Below are 20,278 nucleotides of genomic sequence, written 5' to 3' on the forward strand. Positions count from 1 at the left end.
GTGCTCCCATGGTATGTTGACAATTCTTAAGCAGCATGAGGAAATTGCTTTCTCCGACGTGGGGAGGGAGATTTGGAAATTGACGGCTTTGAAACAAGAGCTGTTTGTGCAACTTGTGTTGTTTGTATGTGCACGTACTGTACAACACCCCACATATTACAGCATGCAGAAAATATGATGCAGTATGTAGCTGGTGTCATATGTGTGTGTGGATGTGTTTACATCGATGCAGAAAGGAGAAGGAGTGGAGACAGGGCAGACTGTGTGGTTGAGAGGGTTCTGGTAAGAGGCGGCCCTTCACTTCCATTCACTGCTGACAGTTCAGCCTTATACTGTGGCTCCAGGCAGCCTGTCAACAGACGGGCCAGCCAGAGACCGGAGCTGATGGATGATAAAGTTTGGGGAGGGGGGGCACTCACCTTCTTCTTGCTGCAGTAGATTTGCCATTTCTTCTCATCGGGCAGAGCGAACATGGCCTCCCTGTTCTTATCCGTCAGGTCAAGTTCATCCTGCGATGACAACAACAGAGGTTCATGATTGACAATACGTTCATTTTAAACCACACATTCAATGTATTAATTACAATAAACGGATGATGAAAAACTTGGCTACAGATCACTGAGTAAAGTTTACACTGTGCCATTTGATTGTCCTGCCTCCCTGCTAAGTAACTGATAGCTGATCTCCGCAGACTACAGAGCAGTGTTTTGATATTCACCCTGCTGCTCTTCTCAATTCTTCAGCTTGGTACAAGGAGCCTCCTGCGCCTTTTGAAATGCATATGAACCCAGGAAATGGGTCTCTGTGTGCCAGGGAGGAAAAGTAAAGACTTGGAAAAGAGAGATGGATAAATCAGAGTTGAAGAAAGAAGGATGTACTGCTGGAGAAAGAGGAAGGTGTTGAATGAAGCGGAGAAAGGGAGCTATGTGGTCCTGGAAATGGATAAGCACAAAAAAAAGAAGAGAGGTTGAGATGCTATGGTGCCACGGCTTTGTGTAAAAGCTCACACTAATCTCATCATAATGGTTTTGCTACCATGACGTCAGCCAGAAGTGCAGGGGCCCCTCAGGGCCCCCCAGAGTGAAGATGGCTACCGGTGCCAGAGGTGGGGCCCCTTAAAGCCGGGCCAGTAGATTCACAGGATTTGTTTTCATCCATTCAGCTGGACGGGGTGGGCCGAGGTGGCCCGCATTCCAAGCTTCCGACACTATGAAGAATGACATCATCTCTCACCCAGTCCTTTCAACCAGCAGCAGCTTTACACTCAGACTCCCACCCAGAGGGGGTCCACACCGGTCCGCTACAATACACGCACGCTGCTGTTTTCTGGGACTGTATGGTCTTGGCTGTCAAACAGGAAAGCAGCCGTGGTGAGCCAGCTGAACATCAACCCTATGACTCTCTGTACTTCAATCTTTACAGATTTCAGCTTTGGCTCGGACCACAATCCTTTCTCCACATCCTCCAGCTTAGAGGCGCGGGCCTAGAAGCTAGCTCATCTCTGGCCTGTCGCCTGGTTGCCATCTAAACTGCTGCTGTTTGGAAGAGCTGATACTGGGAGCTGCTGGGGCAATCAGGGAGAATGAGAGCCCTGGATTTGAACCACATGGGACTAGAGCCCGGTAGCTGATCTCTATGCTCCATTGTGTTCTCTCCATTTCCCCCCTGCTACTCCTAAAGCCTCTCGATTTAAGGTCTCATATAGTGGGGTGTTATGTGAGAGTGCAATATACGTGAGCAATGAAATGAGGATTTAGGCGTCTGTGATATGCATTCTGCAGTTTAAGGAGTAGGTAAGATAGCCTTGCACATTTTCGTTTTTAAAGAGCTTGTTTACAAACTACATGTCTTTTTTGATGATCAGCACATCTATATTTTATATCAGCACTGTGAAAGTGTCAGACCTCAGTCCACAGAGAAATTAACACAGCCTGTATTCAGAAACTGAGCCTTAAACTGAGCCATCAGGACTTCTGTAACTTTGTGATGGCACAACAAAGCCTGCTGCAAATTAGAAGATGGGCTCAGAGCTTCCTCTCTTCTGATTGGCTGACTGACTCATTCCTAGAGGTCTGGAGCGAGGCCTTAGTGAAGACATGTAAAACTATTCTGAAATGGTTTGGGTTCTTAAAAAAAAAAATCACAAATATATCTCATGATGGATCCACACATATAAACTCAGGTCAAGTGTAAAATCTGGAAGTTATAATGTGGCAGCCTGAACTACAAGTCTCTGCATCTGAGAGCTGAAAATGTGGACTACATGTGGTTATTAGTAGAAGAGGCAACAGTTTGTATTTGAATCAGAGAAAAGGGAAAAAAAGAGATGAAATGGAGGATGAGGACATGGGGTGGGTGGAGGAATGTTCCTGTCATGCCAGCCAGAGGACTTTTCACTTTCCAGTTATGCAATATCCCAGCATTTTCTTCCACCATCAACCCTCCACCCCCCGCCTTCAAACTATGCTCCAATACCACATCCGCATCACATGGCCTCTCCTCATGACCGTAGTAACCCCCCCACCAGCCCCAAAAATTCCCTCTCTCAGTCTTCCAAAATAAAACCAAACCACTTTATGCTTTGCAGAGTAAAACCTTCTCTTGATGTGCCCCCATCCTCCTGCACCACCACAGTCCAGTTTGGAATTCACATAAACCAAAGCTAATATTGTTACACCTGCTGCCCGAGGGTGGTGGTGGGGGGTGGGGGGGTAATACATACCTAGGTCCTCTGAAGCCTCCCTTTCATATTTCATACAGAACTACCTTATCGAATAATGTTTCAAATTAAAAAGGGGGCGTCGCCGCTGTGAGCTGCCTGTCATGTCTGCTGCACACTGACTGACCTTCTCTGTCACTCAATTTCCTGCTTCGCAAGACTGGTGGGCTTCTCAGATGTGCTGAGATCATTTGAAAGATATGGTGGCAATATGAGAGCTGCAGTCAGTACATATTTCACTTTAGCTATTGAGCTAAAGAGACACACCATGGTGCTCATGAGTGAAGTTAAAGGTCCAGTGTGTAGTAAATGTCAAGGTTTATTGGCAAAATCTGAATATACTAATATATTTGTATAAATGTATAATCGCTATAAAATAAAATTTGTTTGGTTTTCGTAGCCTTATAATTATTCTTTTATATATACATATAGCAAAGGTCTTGCTATGTTGCCATCTTGCGCCGCCATGTTTGTACGGCAGCCTGAATGGAAAATCCAGCCAGTCAGAGAGCAGGTGAACCTTTTATGCATTAACCTGCCACACTGGCTCACTGCGTGGACTCTGTTAACACCAATTTCCCAAGTGCTCCGGCATTAGCTGTAGCTCTCTGGCAAATAACTAAGCAACAGTTTAGTAGATCCACGCCACCACATCTGTGATTTTAAACAGTAACAGTAACACATCTCACCATCTGAATCACAGAAACTTTATTTCAGAAAAGGTTAAATTGTTCCTCTAAATGCTAATATTTAGCTTTGACCTGAGAGCTTTTAGGTAAAACTTAGAAAAGATGAGTAACAGCCCCGACCTCCCACCCACCCCCCTCCTCCCCGGGGATGACATCAATTATGACATCTTGGCACATTTGCTACCGATCACAGCTTACATAGCCACATAAATTCATTTACATGACCTAACAGGAATCAGATGACACAACATGTCAGTGGGAGATTTAAATATGTATCTACACCACATGGAAAAAGGGTTGAGTCGCAATGAAACATGGGAGTGAAGTCAGCGCAGTGTGGAAAAACTTGAATAGCTCTTCAGACTGCAGCTCTGCTCTGACAGGCTGAGTGCCATAGTTTGCTTATGTTTGGGCACAAAAGAAGTAGATACATACTTTGTGCTAGTACAGGTAACAAAAATAAGCAAGTATGTTGTTGAGGTTGAAGGACCTTTGTTGTCATGGTGACAATGGGTCGTGATAAGCTGCTTGAACACATGAGCTATGGGGTCATTTTTTCAGAGAGTTAGAAAGTATTAAAGGGATAATTCAACATTTTGGCAAATTGACCCATTGCCATAATCGCTATAGTCTTAGCAGTAGGTTTGTTACTTTTATTTGTCGGTGCAAGCTATTTTTAGAATGGTGGAGCAGAGCCGTGAGCTGCTCAGAGCTACGCTACAGAGGCTAATGGGATTTCTTGGTTTCCCTCATCAAACTCATCAAATACACAATCCAACAACTCCAAAACGCTCTGGTGGACAAGTTGTGACCTGCACATTCACCAAGCTATGAAATAATAACAGAGCGTTATCAGAAGAGTTGTTTTCGAGGTAAATACAGAGACTGCTTGCTGAAAAACTGTCCCTGAAGGCAACGTGCATCAGCGGTTTTGCATGAATTTACCGCTAAAACAACTCTGTCTGGTAACGTTCTGTTATTATCTCATAGCGTGGTGAATGTGCAGGTCACAACTTGTCCACCAGAGCGTTTTGGAGTTGTTGGATTGTGTATTTGATGAGTTTGATGAGGGAAACCAAGAAATCCCATGAGCCTCCGTAGCGTAGCTCTGAGCAGCTCACGGCTCTGCTCTGCCGTTCTAAAAATAGCTTGCACAAATAAAGGTAACAAACCTACTGCTAAGACTATAGGAATTATGGCAATAGGCCAATTTTCAATTCAATTCAAGGCCAATGTTGAACTATCACTTGAACAGGAGTGGAGGAGTGAAAAAACTAAGGAAAAGGGGTGTATGCCTATATACGGTTAGTGTGTGTGTGTGTGTGTGTGTGTGTGTGTGTGTGTGTGTGTGTGTCTTACACTATGAACTCAATATACTGTATATACTGTACACACCATCAGGTCTGTGGCTAAATGACTGAGGGTTAGGACTGTCTTGGTTTCACACTGGGGAATGCTCTGTGTCAGTTATGGGTCACTATGTGAAAGAGTAGGACTCAGTCAAAACTGACACTGAACTGTGAAGGAAACTGAATCTACAGGAACAGAGAGGGGTCAGTGAGTGAGCAGGTGTGATTGACAGGTCTCATCTGCCAATCATCGAATGAAATTAAAAAAAAATGTTGTCACAGATTTTTCCACCTAAATGGGAAATGTGTGTGGTCGGTGAATGACACCCTCTCACATGCATGTGCAGGGGTGGCATGTCCACACTGTATATGTACACACACACACACACACACACACACACACACACACACACAGACTACAGCAGTCGAGACAGGAAGGCAGTGGAAAGACAGGCAAGATGGCAGGAAGTCATATGAGGTCTCCAGGGGACTCACAGGAAGCTGTAGCTGCCATTATTGACCCAAACAAGAGTCAGTGGGGGGGGGGGGGCACTCCAGTTCAGGTCTGGCCTCACAACTACTCGTGGAGATTTTCCATAGTAGGCGAAGGCTGACACTGACTCATTTACCCTAACCAAAAAATGACAAATGATCCAACTTCTCCTTCTCATGATTTGGTAAGAATGTCGCTATACACCACTTTACTAATCCCACACACACTCACACACACACACACACACACACTGGTCTCACAGCACTTTGCAGCATTCAGATTAGTCATAGAATCCACTCTTTGATGAGTCAGTCAGTAGCCGTTGCTAGCCTCCTGCCTCTGCCCGTGTCCAAAAACAGCTTGACCAATCCCACGACTAAGTTTGGCTCAGGCCGATGAAACCTGGCTTTACAACAGAGGCCGGCCACGTGCGTTAGCAATGGGAAACCAGGCGAATGTAAAGGACGGATATTAGGAAAAAGAAATTAAAGAGGGTGCATCCCAGAGTGTTCAACTGGAGAAAACTCACTCCCAGAGGCTCAGAGGGCGGGGAACATTTCCATTCTCTCTTGTTATGCAACACATTTTTGATTTGCGTCCGGCTGGAGAGTCACGCGGGAGGGAGAATTTAGGACAGGATTTATGTTTTTAAGAGTCCGGCTTTCCTGGAAACACATGACGAGGTTTGAAAGGAGAGAGGACAAATTTACTGTCACTGTTTTGAGAACATAATTTCTATTTTATTAAAACAGTGAGTAGAAGTCATACGTAGGGGACGCTGTTAAAGGTGCTGTGGCGACACCGGACAGTTGGACCACTGACATCATTACGGCTGGACTCAAACGGCCACAAATTTCCAGACAGAGAAAGAAAGAATGATGAAGTTTTCTTTTTTTGGGGGTGTGGGTAGGTAGAGGACGCGGAGACAGGCAGAGAGAACTCACACCTTTCTGATGTCTGCCATGCTGCCAGATGTTGGCCTTGTAGACCTGGTTCTGTTGTGGCATTTGGCTAAATGTGCTGTACGTTATATCTTCTCTCATCTCAACTGGCTGCAGATGGCTGACAGAGTGGCTTTTCCTTTTACTGTGGACAGGATTCATTTGTCACCCGTGCAGTATGCAAACAAATAATGCCACTGCCCTGAGCCATTGTATTCACTCTGCTTCATTTCTCTATTCTATGAGCTCCTATGAATCCTCTGTTCTGTCTTAAGTATTTATTTTGCTTAGCCCTGCATAGTTGGGTTCAGACCCTTGCAGATGTGTCAACACACACCGTATGTGACTGTGTAAATAAATATGCCAGTCTAGTTGTCCCCAAACAACCTCCCACTTCTGGTTACTCTTTGAAGAAACAAGAATTGCCTCTGGTTTACCACCAGTCAGAAATGTAGCCAAGTCACCGAGCAGAAGCCATTTTCAATTAACACAATATGAGAGCAGCTCCGCATTTGATGGTGAATGTTATTAGCACGGGATTGCCTTGATAAACAAAATACAGCTGCGCATGTTCTTGAAGCGTCGCCAAACTTCACACATGGCCTATGTATATCAACTATGCGTGCAAGGTTTTCCACGGTGGTGGAAAGAAACTGGTCGACCGACATCCGTAAAACAGAAACCCAAAGCTGCAGCACATTTGCTATCAGGAAATTCTGCGGCCAGATGCAAATGTGTAGTTTAATTGACACGATCCATAAGCCCTTCTGATGTGGTGTTTGTTCACTGTGTTTAAATCAGTGGCGATTGCTTCCAGGTTCATTTCCATGGGTTTTCCGAGTTCATTAGCAAGGCACATGAGGCTTTCATATAGGTTTATAGCAGACCTGGAGGCAGCTTTATTGGGATTGATACCACACGGATTAGTTTTGTGAGCTACACACTGGGGATGGTCAGTCATCTCTTTTGAATTGATACTTTACATGCATTTGACATGAAGCAGCAAAGTTAGTCGAGGTTGCTTAAAGGTTGAATATTGGATAAATCTCCCAATGAGTTGACGGTAGGTGTGAAAGCAGGATTAGCAGAGCATTAGCATTAGCAGAAAATAGGGTACAGATGAGGTACATTAATGTCCCTTAACTTTGTTATGTACTGTACCAGGATGGGTTAAAATGTAACACCTTGTTGCAAATATGTACTCCTGCTTGTGAAGACAGGTGCATATGAACCAACATGTACATCTTCTCTCAAAATGTCATGAATCAATTTACTTACTAACTAGCATACTTGCCTAGATGTAGTTAGTCAGTCTAGTGATGCACCTACAGAAAACTCAACTTTCCTTCACTAAATGTTACATGTTTGTAATTGTTCATTCGCCTAAAATTAATGAGTTGCATGTGAGGGTTATACAGTAGCTACCTATTGCTCAGTATTGGTTTAGGTCAATTTGTCAGCATAACGTTTAAAGCAGATATCAGTGGAATGTTTTTGTTAATATAAGTCCTAAATAGTCCTATTTTCCGTCAGCAATCACTTACATGAAGTATTTCAGCCTAAACACGAGTCTCTCCGTCACTCTGCTCTGCTGTAACCCGAGGAGAAAATTTTCCTTGTGGGATACAAGTGTTATCCAATGAGGGGAGAGAACGGCATGAAGGGCTGTGTGTGCAGCCAAGGGATGCGCGTGAATGTGGTGACGTAGCACGAGTACCAATTGATGCCTGACAAGGGCGGGGGCTGCTAACTCATGGTGCGTTCAAGGAAACTCGTACTTTGTGTTTTTCCTTCCTGTGAAGTCATACCAGTTCGATCTGGTACGAGTTCACGGGTCGGAAGTTACGAGTGGCCGTTATAGGGAACTTTCACAGACAACAGGACGGTAAAAACACGAGCTACGGGTTACCTGGAACGCTACCAAGTCGTAGTTGTGACTTGAAGCTGTAACTTACGGTTTCAAAAGCCTGCCTTGAACACAGCATTAGCCGAAACGGCCGTGCCGATGATATCTGCTTTAAGTCACACTATGGACAGATATGCTGCGTAGCCCACAATCAAACATTCAATCAGTATAAATACACTCATATGAATTATAAGTCCTCCTCACAGTTTGGTTAAACAGATGTTGAATATACACCACTGAAATCCACATTCAACTGGAATGGTAAAAATTAAAAACACTTTTCTCTAACAGGCCAAATCAGGTTGGAAATTGGCCAATTTTGTTTATTTATGGATGAAAACCTTCACCACTGGGACAGTACCCTAATGAGGACATGTTTGTACTCTTTCAAAGGGTGCCAATAGATTTAGGTCCAGATCTGTGCGTACCCTTGAGGGTACTGCCCCAGTGATAAGCCAATGTACCCTCAAAGGTCAGTGTGGGAGGTTAAAAATGGCCAAAATGGCCATAATGCCGTGGCTGTTGAGTTCATCGCCATATTACTTTGTCCTTTTTTGTATTGAACCCCTATCATTCAAAATAGGTGATCTTCCAAAATAAACTCATCATATCACGTTTAATATCCCAAGCCACAGCCATGGGACATCATGCAAGTTCCAGCTAAGGATTCTCTGGTTAACAATTTTCCATAGAGTACTCCTTAGGCAGCTTTAAATCCTCCCCTTCACTAACAGTGTAAGTGGTGGGCTGTGCCCTGTGCAGTCCCTAAACACAGTGGAAGACCCCATCATGGCTGTGAGGACACATGGAGGTGGTTTACTCCTCCGTTTGGCCCAGATCTGTCGCTCCCGCACCAGAGGCTCCATTAAGTCTCCTTCTCCTCCTCAGGAAAAGCTTTCATAACAAAAAAAGAAAAGAAAAAACATCTCCCGTTTCCATGGAAATGCACTATGTTATGTTATTTCCTATTTTTCTTTATTTCCTCCCCTGTGGCACAGGTCTTCGCCTCCCTACGTGGACCCTCTGCTTGTGTTACAAGCAGGGTGTACAGACTAAGTGACTGCTTGAGGTCTGATTGTACAGATTCTTGGACGACCGGTCAAATGTGTCAGCATGTCGGCTGCAGGATCAGTAAAACAGATGTAGAGGACCGATGGCTTGGCCAGATGACCATCGTTAGGTAGGAGCGGCCTGTGCACCGGTCACCCAATCACAGCAGACATGAATCAAACTGTCACAGGCTGAGTGATCCTCTCGCTGGAACATCATTTTTTCCTTTTTAAACTTTCTAGCATGAGATTTTAACCTTTGAGCGCTGCAGTGCTGATATTAAAACACACTTGTACAATAACTGAGCGCTGAATCGAGCAAAGACAAGATGAACCAGAGCCCAACACAGCCGTTACCCCAAAGACTAAATATCCAAGCCAGTGAACGACACCATGAGATGTAGCCGTCCAACAACCATCTTAAGAATGATCTATTCACAACATGTGGAGGGGCCCTGATCCAATGAGAAAATGCCAAATCCTCTCTCCCTCTCTTTCTCTTTCTTTCTCTCTCTCTCTTTCTCTCCAGGGTCAAAAAGCTGCAAGTCAAGAGGTTTTGAAATCTGGGACGAATCCTTCTGCTCTGCTTCTTCTTCAGCTCATGCATCTGTGTCAATTTCATTGTAAGTTCAGATTTTTACCCCCCAAAATACGCTGTAGGTCAATCAGTGCTCTCAGCTGTGGGGACTACATTTCTGTTTTATCTTCTGTTTGCTTTCTTGAAGCGGAACCATGTCAGCTCTCAGGTCACAGAGGGCATCTAGTGTGGAGCAGCAACCTGCTGCTCCCTCAGAACTAAGCTACAATTATCCTACAGCTGAGGCGGCATTATGTCATTGCAGTCCAGGGATACTGATTGAGGCAATCACCGTTTGATTGCTACAACCCTAACTTTTAATTTTCTCTAATCAAGTCAGTGAATAGTCTGTAACCACTGAGATTTAATAGTTTGTGCATTAGCATTGGTTATTAAAGAGCCTAAAACAGAGGATTTAGGTTCAACTCAGGTCAATTAGCAGGAAAAAGGGGGAAGAATCACCACTGGGAAAACATCTGCCTTGATAACAGTTGAATTATTTCCTACCACAAATGGAATTTCACTTAATGTCCTGAATTGATTTTGACATTTGGAGGAGTGATATATCCTGCAGCCAGTGGAGTTTAGCATTCCCCAAGACTAAGAGTCGACAGCGCCAGAGGCAGTCCTGTACTAATGCTGCTGAACACATTGTAGAGAGAGAGAGAGAGAGAGAGGGAGGGAAGCAGGAAATCTGAGGTTGAGGGAGAGCGACAGAAATACTGAGCTGGAGACAGACGGGACCGAAACAGACCAAGAGACAGGAACTGGGGAAACAAAGAGACAGAAACAGCAAAGCCCTGTTCTTCCAGCAGAGCCAGAGCCAGAGCCAGCTTGCATGGCAGCTGAAACCCACAGCAGACTTTCTCCAGTCTGACAGCTGTGCCCTGATCCCTCTCCACACCATGGGCACATGCCAACACAGCCATGCTTGTTTGGCACCACTACAGACCTTCGCTAACAAGTGTGATCTGTGCACAAGACCGGAGCTGTAATAAACAGGCTGGGCTGCATGCGCTGGGGAAGAGGAGCTTCTGAATCTGTTGGATGCAGTGCTGCTGGTGATGGAGTTGGGGCAAGACCTCATCAAGACACCTTCAACACAACACAATCCCCTCCAGTTCCTCTCCCTGATGCTGCTGGGACATGCTGGAAGAACTGAACTGACTTGCTGAATACAATTTCAGGATTTATTTTGCACCACAGTGCTGTTGGAGCCAACTTTGCAGATTTCTGTCTGACACTTATTGAGAAATATTTCAGTTTGGTGACTATTTCTGTCCTCACTGTGCAAAATTCATGACAGCACAGAAATGAGTGTCTCTAAAAATATCAGTGGATGCTAAGAGGTACAGAAATCAGTAAGCAAACATTCTCCCAGTAGACTAAGTGGTTACACTCTAACTGCTAACTATATACATAAATATATAATATATAATGAACAGGCCATTATCTCAGAGTCTGTTCTAGTTGATCAATCACGAGACTGGGGATGCACCGATGCATGGGCTGAACATCGGTATCGGCCGATATTCAACACGTTGACTGACATTGGGCATCAGAAAATACTGATGTTAGTGGCCAATGTTTATCTGTTCACTTATTCTGCTGACTCAGAGGTTTTTCCATCATAGTAAATTTGACAGCAGCCGCCACCGCCAACTTTCTTACCACCACCACCAGCTCACGGGTCAGTGTTTTTTTTTCTTTTTTCAGGCTTTTTATCCATTTATTTTGAAACGGTGGAGACAGAATGGGTAGAGAGAGTGAGAGGGGAGAATGACACGCAGCAAAAAAGTAAGCCAGGTGGATCGATTAATCTGTTGATTATTATTATTATTATTATTATTATTATTATAATAATTAATAGATTAGTTGTTTGGTCAATAAAATGTTTAAAAAAAAAACATTTTATTGACCAAAGAAACCAGAAAAATTCACATTTAAGAAGCAGAAATCAGAGAATTCAGACTTTTTTTCCCATAAAAAACTACTCAAACTGATTATTAGATTAGGAAAACAGTTGACAGTTAATGTAATAATCAATTATTGTTCGATTAATCAATTAATTGTTGCAGCTCTAGCGTGCACATTCGACCAAGTGAGTGAGAATGTTGGCTGTGTGGGAGCAATAAAGATTTCTTGGTTTCCTTTACACAAAAGAGGAATAAATAACAGAAAAAAAACATCGGTATCAGCCATCGGCCCAGAATTTCACAATCGGTGCATTCCCAATGTGAACTCATCTCAGAAATGGTAACCAATAACAAATCAGGTTCCAAAATGTTTTGTGTTCAGTCTAGAATTAGCTTGTTCAACTGTGCATTAAAGTCACTTCATGTTTACTCACCACCAGCTCGGAGAAACGTGCGTGCAGCTCTTCGGCGGGCGGCATGGGGGCACTGAACTCCAGCAGCTGCAGAGGCACGCTGTCCTTCAGGTTGATCTCCGGGGGCTCGCTGCTGCCGAAACAGCACAGGAAGCCCAGGCCCGGCCGCGTCCTCTTCCTGGGGGGCATGGCGGCTGTGGTGACACAGGTGGCGAAGGTGGCACTGGACCAGGAAGGTGGAGGAAGGGGCCAAGGGCAGGGAGGGGGAGTGGAGAGGAGGATGAGGCTGCTATCTAGGGGGCATGATCTGCAACAGAGAGGAGAGAGACAGAAAAGGTTACACAGAGGTTAAACAGTGACTCGCAAAGGCTTTAAAGGAGACATATTCTGCCCCTTTTCCACAAATTAAAATAGTTCCCAGGTGTCTTAAAGACATGTCTGTGACATGCTTTGGTCAAAATCCCCCAAGGATCAAACATCACAGCTCTTTTCATCCTCTCTAAACAGCCCTGTTCAGATCGGCTGGTTTCAGTGTCTGTCCCTGTAAATGCAAATGAACCACTGTTTGCCCCGCCCCAACTGGGATTATGCAATTTTGAAAACTAGTTACATCATTGCCAAACAGGGGAACAGCTTGTTAAACCTCATGGATTTCAACCTAGAGAGCCTGATAATCACAGTCAATTCTCACATTTTGGGGGCTGGAAGGCGAGCCAAAAGAGAGCCTTCAAAAAGTGAGATTTCCATAATATGTCCCCTTTAATACACTTAGACAGGCATATTTACGTAATGTTGCAACGCATGACAGAGACTCTGCCCATCTACACACCCAGAAACTGCTCTATGTTTCCTCGGAAAGAATTATTTGTAGTGTACAGGAAGCAAAGCAATTTATGTTTCCAGCAGGCCCAGCTTGTTTGGAAAAAATACAGGAAGATACATGAGTAGCAACAGCCACCATGGCCAAACAACGGAAAAATGCTGCCTGAAGAATCTTCTTCAAGACAGTCAGCTACAGACCTGCTGGAAAAACAGAGGGATTTAGAGGCAATGCCTGGAAAGAACGCTGCACCAAGGAGGGCCAAGCAGCGATCATGGCTCTAACACCAACCAGAGGGAAACAGCAAGTTTCATCTTCTTTATTCCCTTCACTGTGTCCATATGAGCATATGCCAGGGTAGAGGGGATCTCGCTGTGAGCCAACAGAGCACAGAGGCAGCAGGGGCAGCCATCGTATCCTTGGCTCCACATCCAGCCTCCACAAAGAAACCTCTTGTCCGTGTGGTACAATGGTGCCGATGCAGTGTGTGTGTGTGTGTGTGTGTGTGTGTGTGTTGTCTGTGCCGGACCTGAGAGCAGTGTCCTCACTCTGTGTGTATACATGTACTTACTGTATAGACAGTAATGAATGACACCCACTACAACAGGAGCAGAGGGGTGAATGAGCCCAGACCCCCCCAGAGGATTTCCTCAGTGCTGTGAAAAAGGATATGGGTGGTCTTCACTGTATGAATGATACACTCTTTACACTATATTGTGTCCTATCAGGCATACACACTCTTGTACAATGTGAGCACACACCCACAATGGCTCACACAGTCGCAAAAATAGAAAAAAAGAAAACCTCTCCATGCAGACGTTTTCTGCATTTGTGAATGAATGGCCATCAAGCCTGTTATGCAAATACCATAGACGTGCACGTCCAGCAGAAAATATTCCACCAAGAAATCAATTGCGGAGCCGTTTATGTGAAACGAGCATGAAGTTTCCAACAAGAAACACAGGACCTATAACGACACAGGGAGGTTTCAAAACAGCAAGTATAAAATTTTATGCCTCTGTTGATATTTGTACATAACCAGAATGCAGCATTAAGTAATGGCACCCGTCTGTTTAATACAGCTGTGAAAGTCTGACTTGAGTTTCCACAAGAAGCCACAATCTACTACATCTCCACTGAGCACAGCTCTCCGCCATCGCTCCCTCACACATTCGCGCAGCGTAGGAGTTCTCACTGCGCCGTCTAAAAATAGCTGGATGGTAAATTCTTTATGAATGCGCTGGGCCCTTAACAGGAGCTTAAAGGGGAAAAAATGAAAAGAGAAAACACCACATTTCCATTTTGCCCTTTCGTCTTTTGCTCATTTACTTTTTCCGCTTCTTTGAATCTGCCATCCCTCACAGGGCGGGAGAGGCACAGCTACCGATGGAGCCGAGGTTACTTTAAAAGAAAAGTTTCTTCATCTTTGGTATTTCTGAACACGAGGGATGTTGGTGCATTTATAGCTGCATGTCCTGTATATCTGAAATTCTTCATCATCACCTTCAAATGTGGAGCCGGTTTCACAGTCATTGCATCAGTGCGCTGTGTCAATTATAGCACACGAGGCATCTTGTATGTGTGAGTGTGTGTGTGTGAGCTGTACATTTGATACTGGTACTGTGTGTGTTATGATAGGTGAGGTGCTAATCCTTGAACCCCCCCCCCACTACCACCACCACCACCACCACCTTGCATCAGGGCAGCATGAACATACTACAGTACAGGTCTCATGGGCAAAAATGAGTTGTGGTGCCTCATTAGCCTCCTGTTCCCTGTAGTGCATAGTGAATGTATCCCATTTAGACATAACAGATTACAAATAGTGTCTATGGTATATTTTGCCCGACATTATATTTTTCCTGAAACTGACCGGTCCATCTATCTGGATTTAATTCACCTGAATTCACTTTGTCCCCAAAAACCTCTGTCCCAACAGAGGCTAGATGTTTTCAATAGGATCCACTTCATAACATCATACTGCTGCAGCTCCCAGTCAAACAAGCACTTAAAACCCTAGACAAGAAACTGTTTAGACATCACCATTGCCATATCCTGAAAAAGTATAAACTTTTGAGCTGGGACAACCTAATTAAATACAAAAAAATCTGTCAAGTATACAAGATCAAGCAGGGCTCAGCTCCTTCTCCACTATCCAGTTTTATTAAGTTTAAATCCTGTAGAACTACACGAGGTGCGACAAAAAAAGATTGCATAATCCTGTTAAGGAACACCACTTTCAGCCAGGCTGTATTCTCATTCAAAGCATCACATCAATGGAACACAGTGCCACAACCAATCAGAGAATCTCATTCCAAGCAAATGCTAAGAACTGGCTTGTAGACACCCAAAGATGTCAGCACTAAGCAATGATGCAATTGTCATCCAAATCTGTATTTCTTAACGTGGACAAGCATCATGTTATCTTCGTCCAAATGTGTATTTATTTTGTGTACAGTAGCATGTGTTCTACTCCATGTGGCATTGTATTTTATTCCATTGTTGCTCTTTTCAAAGGTTGTCTTATACAATCTGGCAGAGGGACCAATGATGAAAACTAGCTTTTTAAGTTAACTCGGGTGCATTTACTGTACATGTGTTTTTCTTACAATGTTTATTAATGTACATTGTCCCTTTTTAAATAAACTAAACTGAAACAGTCCAGTGTGAGAAGGATGTAAGCATGGACGTAATGCTAACTAGCCTCTGTGTAAGTCTGCTGAAAAAAAGCCCATCATCCACTCACATGGAGGCTGGGACACCAACAGGAACATCAACCTGCAGATCCGTCTCCATGGGGACCAACAGCTCCCACAGAGACTAAATGTACACCCCCTAGCTGCAGTCCCACCCGTGTCATGCAGTCTGGAGACAGATACATGGTGTGTTGTGTTCCATGCTCTCTGTGATGATACATCAACAACGCAGGCTGAGATGAACATTTACAGAAGTGAGTCAATGAGGAGCTCTTTAAGCAATCAGATAATGGAATTAAAAAAAGAAAAAGAAAAGCGCGACCATCAGGGATGTATATACAAGAGATTCTTCCCATGCGCTTCCACTCTGCATTAACAGTGATAACTTTTCATCATTTCATTACGATAACATAAAGTTTGAGCTGCTGCCAAATCTTTAAGGTGGTGAGTTGGTTTAGGTTGCTGTGGACAGCTGGTGGAGCCTAATGGAAAGAGGCCTCTCTGCAGGGGTTACAAAGCTCTTCAGCAGAAAATACAACCTAAACCTCTTGTCCACTGTGTGTGTGTATCTGTGTGTGTGTGTGTGTGTGTGTTATATGCGTGTGTCAGCTTCTATCTTCACTCTCCCACAGAGCCCCACGTGCGGCCAGTCCTCACTCAACACAGTCCTGCTGGCCTGCTTCCAGTTCATGCCCGTGGAAAGTAGGCCAAGGAATCCAAATACACACATGCACGGTGTACACACACTATTTATTGTATATTCATGGAAACAGAAAGAAGCAGCGCAGAGCGTTATTGACTTTGTGCTTTTGTGACATTCATCATTCTGTGCATGGCGGGTCAACAGATCCACTGCTCCGTGTGCCCTCAGAGCCACTCTTATCTCCCATCACTTCACCCCTCCCTCGCTTCCTCTCTGACTTACTGTCCTCCACCATTATTCCTCTTACAGGGTGAATGGAGAGACATTCTCTTCATCAAGCCAAAAATAGACAAAGCATATATTATGAGGAATGCTGCATATGATGGGAACTATTGCAATATGCAGTCTGAATATCAGCCTCAGTGTATTGGAAACCAGAGGATGCACTCAGACACACAAACATCCTAATTGTTACCTGCTCATCACTGGGAACCAGGTGTTTGTGGATATAAGTCACAGCAAAAGGTGCTGTCACTGAGTTGGAGTTCATGGCTCTCTATAGGCTAATGCTAATGGAAGCTGCAGGAGGAGAGCAGACAGCAGACATCCCTGCTCACTGTTCATCATGATGAATCTGTGCAAACACACACATTTATACTGTTCCATGCTAAAACACAGTAGTGAAAAAAAAAAAATCACACACCCACACTGTACCGTGTGCATAGCCGCGTCGTCACATGTTCACACGTTTCACGATTCAGACACACCCACTCAAGATTCAGATGGAAGCACATGCACACATGCAGTATTTTCATACTCACAGAGAGAGAGAGAGAGAGAGAGAGAGAGAGAGAGAGAGAGAGAGAGAGAGAGAGAGAGAGAGAGAGAGAGAGAGAGAGAGCCGTGAAGCAGAGAGAGGAGGCTGCTGGCTGCTCTGTGTTTGAAGGGTCTGGAGAGCAGCTGAGCAGAGAGGGAGAGAGATGAGAGGGAGGGAGGGATGAAGGGAGATACTGCTGCCACTTCTCATTCAGCCCACTACCTCATCGCCTCATCCCCAGCGCCTGGAAGTAGGTCAGTGGAGGAGGAGGGGGTGGCAGTGAGGAGAGACAGGCTGCTGCTGCTGCTGGTGTGTGTGTGTGTGTATGCATGTGTATGCGTGCATGTGTGTGTGTGTGCAGGCGAGAGACAGAGGAATAAAATAGAAGAATAGCATAGCTATGTGCAGATCAGTCCCTCAAACATCTGTGCCTGTGTAATTTCAACTCTCTCCCCAACATCTGCCGCACAACACAGCGCTTTTAGCACCGAATGCAAAATCAGATAGAAAACAAGTCCCTGATTTGTCCCATCCCTCCTGAATCCACATGTGCACACACACACACACACACACTGAATCAGAAAAAGCTGCATCATTCACCCACCGCCTGCTTTCTCCTTCTTCATTCTGCACATTCCCCTCCTTCTTCCCCCTCAAACTGCAGCTACTGCAGTCTTCTTCCTACATCAGAATGCATCTTACTCACCTTCTTCTCCTCCTCTCCTCACCCCCCACACCCCCCACTCCCACTACATCTACTTTCACTCAGTGGAAGTACTCTGGGCATCGTCTCTGTATTACATGGATGGATGAATGGATTCCAGCTCTCTTTTTTTTTTTTGCCCAAGCCATGCCAGCTGGATACAGAGAGGGAAAGAATCGAAGTCAAGATTCTATTGTAGGAAGAAAAACAAGCAGCAACAATAAAAATGGCGGAAACAAATAACAAAGATCGGGCGAGAGAGGCGCTGAATAAAAGATCCGATCCCTCAAATGAGGACCATTCCACCGGGGTGCTGGGTCATGGAGGCAGCCTTACATAAGCACCTGGCACAAGAGATGGGGGAGCAGTGCCACCCTGGCACAGGCACACATGATGCCAAATGGGGAGCAGATTCAGGGATTGGCATTGTTGTGGTTTACTCCTGGCATTCAGCTGGTGAAGCTTTAGCCAACCACCAGAGTCAGAGTCGGATGCCAAAAAAGTGCAGGCACAACATTTAACATTTCACTCCCTGGGAACACCACTCAAAATGACCTGTGCTTGAGGAGAGGGGGCTCACACATGGTTTCAGCTGTGGTCATAGAATATATATCAATTCTATGATAAAAACAGTATATAATAAAGACAGTAGCCATTCAGCATGGTAAAGAGCTGATGATCAAGCAGGAAAGGCCAACTCCCTCAGGAACAATGAAGACTGTTACATAAATGCAGTTTCAGAGTGCGATTAATTGAGCAGCTTCTGTTGGAACATACCAAGTTACAAGTCAGATTGAAATGGGGTCTGATATACAGAACAGTGTAAGGATCAAATGAAATATTCCTACCTGTTAACATAGATAATCATCCATCATAGATGGATTTACAATCTTTCTTCAAACTGATAATACTTAGCAAACACATACAAACAAAATCAGATTTAAAAAACTAAATCCCTGTGGTCCTTAAAGGGATAGTTCACCCTAGAATGATATTTCGCTCATTATCTACTCACCCTCATGTTGACTAAGGGCTGGAAGAAGTTTCAGATTCCTCCGTGGCTTCTCTGAGTTACAGGGGGTCTCGGCATAGCAGTGCATGTCCATATAACGGTTGCAAAGGGACACCGGAGCTCTTCGTAAAAAAACACACACAAAAAAACATCCAAATACCTCCATGATGCTCGTATGTAATGTCCGTCTTGTGCTGAAGCCCCAAATTGCGTAATTGTCCCGAAAAAAATTAAATAAGTCTATATTTTAAGCTTGTTTGTAGCGGAAGCTTCTCGAAGCTCCTCTTCCTGGTCCGTCCAAATCTCGCGTGATTCGCAGTAACCGCACTGACGCATGCTGACGCCGGCGCAAATCACGCGAGATTTGGACGGACCAGGAAGAGGAGCTTCGAGAAGCTTCCACTACAAACAAGCTTAAAATATAGACTTATTTAATTTTTTTCGGGACAATTACGCAATTTGGGGCTTCAGCACAAGACGGACATTACATACGAGCATCATGGAGGTATTTGGATGTTTTTTTTGTGTGTGTTTTTTTACGAAGAGCTCCGGTGTCCCTTTGCAACCGTTATATGGACATGCACTGCTATGCCGAGACCCCCTGTAACTCAGAGAAGCCACGGAGGAATCTGAAACTTCTTCCAGCCCTTAGTCAACATGAGGGTGAGTAGATAATGAGCGAAATATCATTCTAGGGTGAACTATCCCTTTAAGACCAAAAAGCTTCTGCATGAGCATCCTGTGTGCAGAGAATCAGAAGTAAGTGGAGGTGCCACCATGAACTTAAAGGGATAGTCCAACTTTTCTGAAGTGGGGTCATATGAGGTACAAATGGCCATTAAGTACACTATCTGCAGTAGAAAGGTCTCCGCTCCCCCCCACTGAGAAACACCGGCACATCATGCTGCACCATGACACAGGCAGTAAATGGCTATCAATGAGGTGCGATTAATCAGCTAATAGGCGGAGTGATACAGTGCGTTGCTGTTTGGATCAGCGGTGTGTGGAAGAGGCTGAGTGACACAGAGCCTGCCTGTGTGGAGCAGTACTGAATGAGTTGGGTAGTTCCAGATAAACTAACTGTTTTCTGACCAGCTGATGCGTTGTAAATTTTTACTTTAGATGGTACTCTTGAACTGGCGTATTATTTTGAGACGGGACTTCTCTTAGCGAAAATACGCTGATTAATGGTCCCTCATTAACAACAGTGTACTACCTGTGTCTCGGTGCAGCGCGATGTGCCGGTGTTTCTCAGTGGGGGGGAGTAGAGACCTTTCTACTGCAGATAGTGTACTTAATGGGCATTTGTAGCTCATACAACCCCACTTCAAAAAAGCTGGACTATTCCTTTAACTGTGCTGTCTGTGCAAATTTTCATTTGTCCAGGTAAAAGGCATCTCTAGGTAATTGAATCAGGTCAACTGGACTTAGTTTGGACTGGACTTAAACTAGTCAGTCTAGTCTAGACGAACTGATGAAGCCACTTGGATAAGGGGCGAAACGTCTTCAAGACAAAAACTAAGTCCAGTTGACTT

General features: G+C 44.6%; 1 protein-coding gene across 4 annotated transcripts in view; it reads right to left on the reverse strand.

Moving 5' to 3' along the window:
- Window positions 1-20,278, reverse strand: part of daam2 (dishevelled associated activator of morphogenesis 2) — a 109,560-nt gene that overhangs the window by 68,409 nt on the left and 20,873 nt on the right. For all 4 annotated transcript variants that reach the window (XM_085768470.1, XM_085768468.1, XM_085768471.1 and 1 more), the window contains exons 2-3: window positions 12,074-12,359; window positions 420-509 (exon numbers count right to left, since the gene is read on the reverse strand). In XM_085768470.1, the coding sequence (XP_085624596.1) occupies window positions 420-509; window positions 12,074-12,241 (258 nt within the window). In that variant the 5' untranslated portion in view covers window positions 12,242-12,359. The remainder of the gene's footprint in view (window positions 1-419; window positions 510-12,073; window positions 12,360-20,278) is intronic.

This window comes from Trachurus japonicus, chromosome 22, assembly GCF_045865225.1.
Source record: "Trachurus japonicus isolate A0001 chromosome 22, Traja_1.0".
NCBI lineage: Eukaryota > Metazoa > Chordata > Actinopteri > Carangiformes > Carangidae > Trachurus > Trachurus japonicus.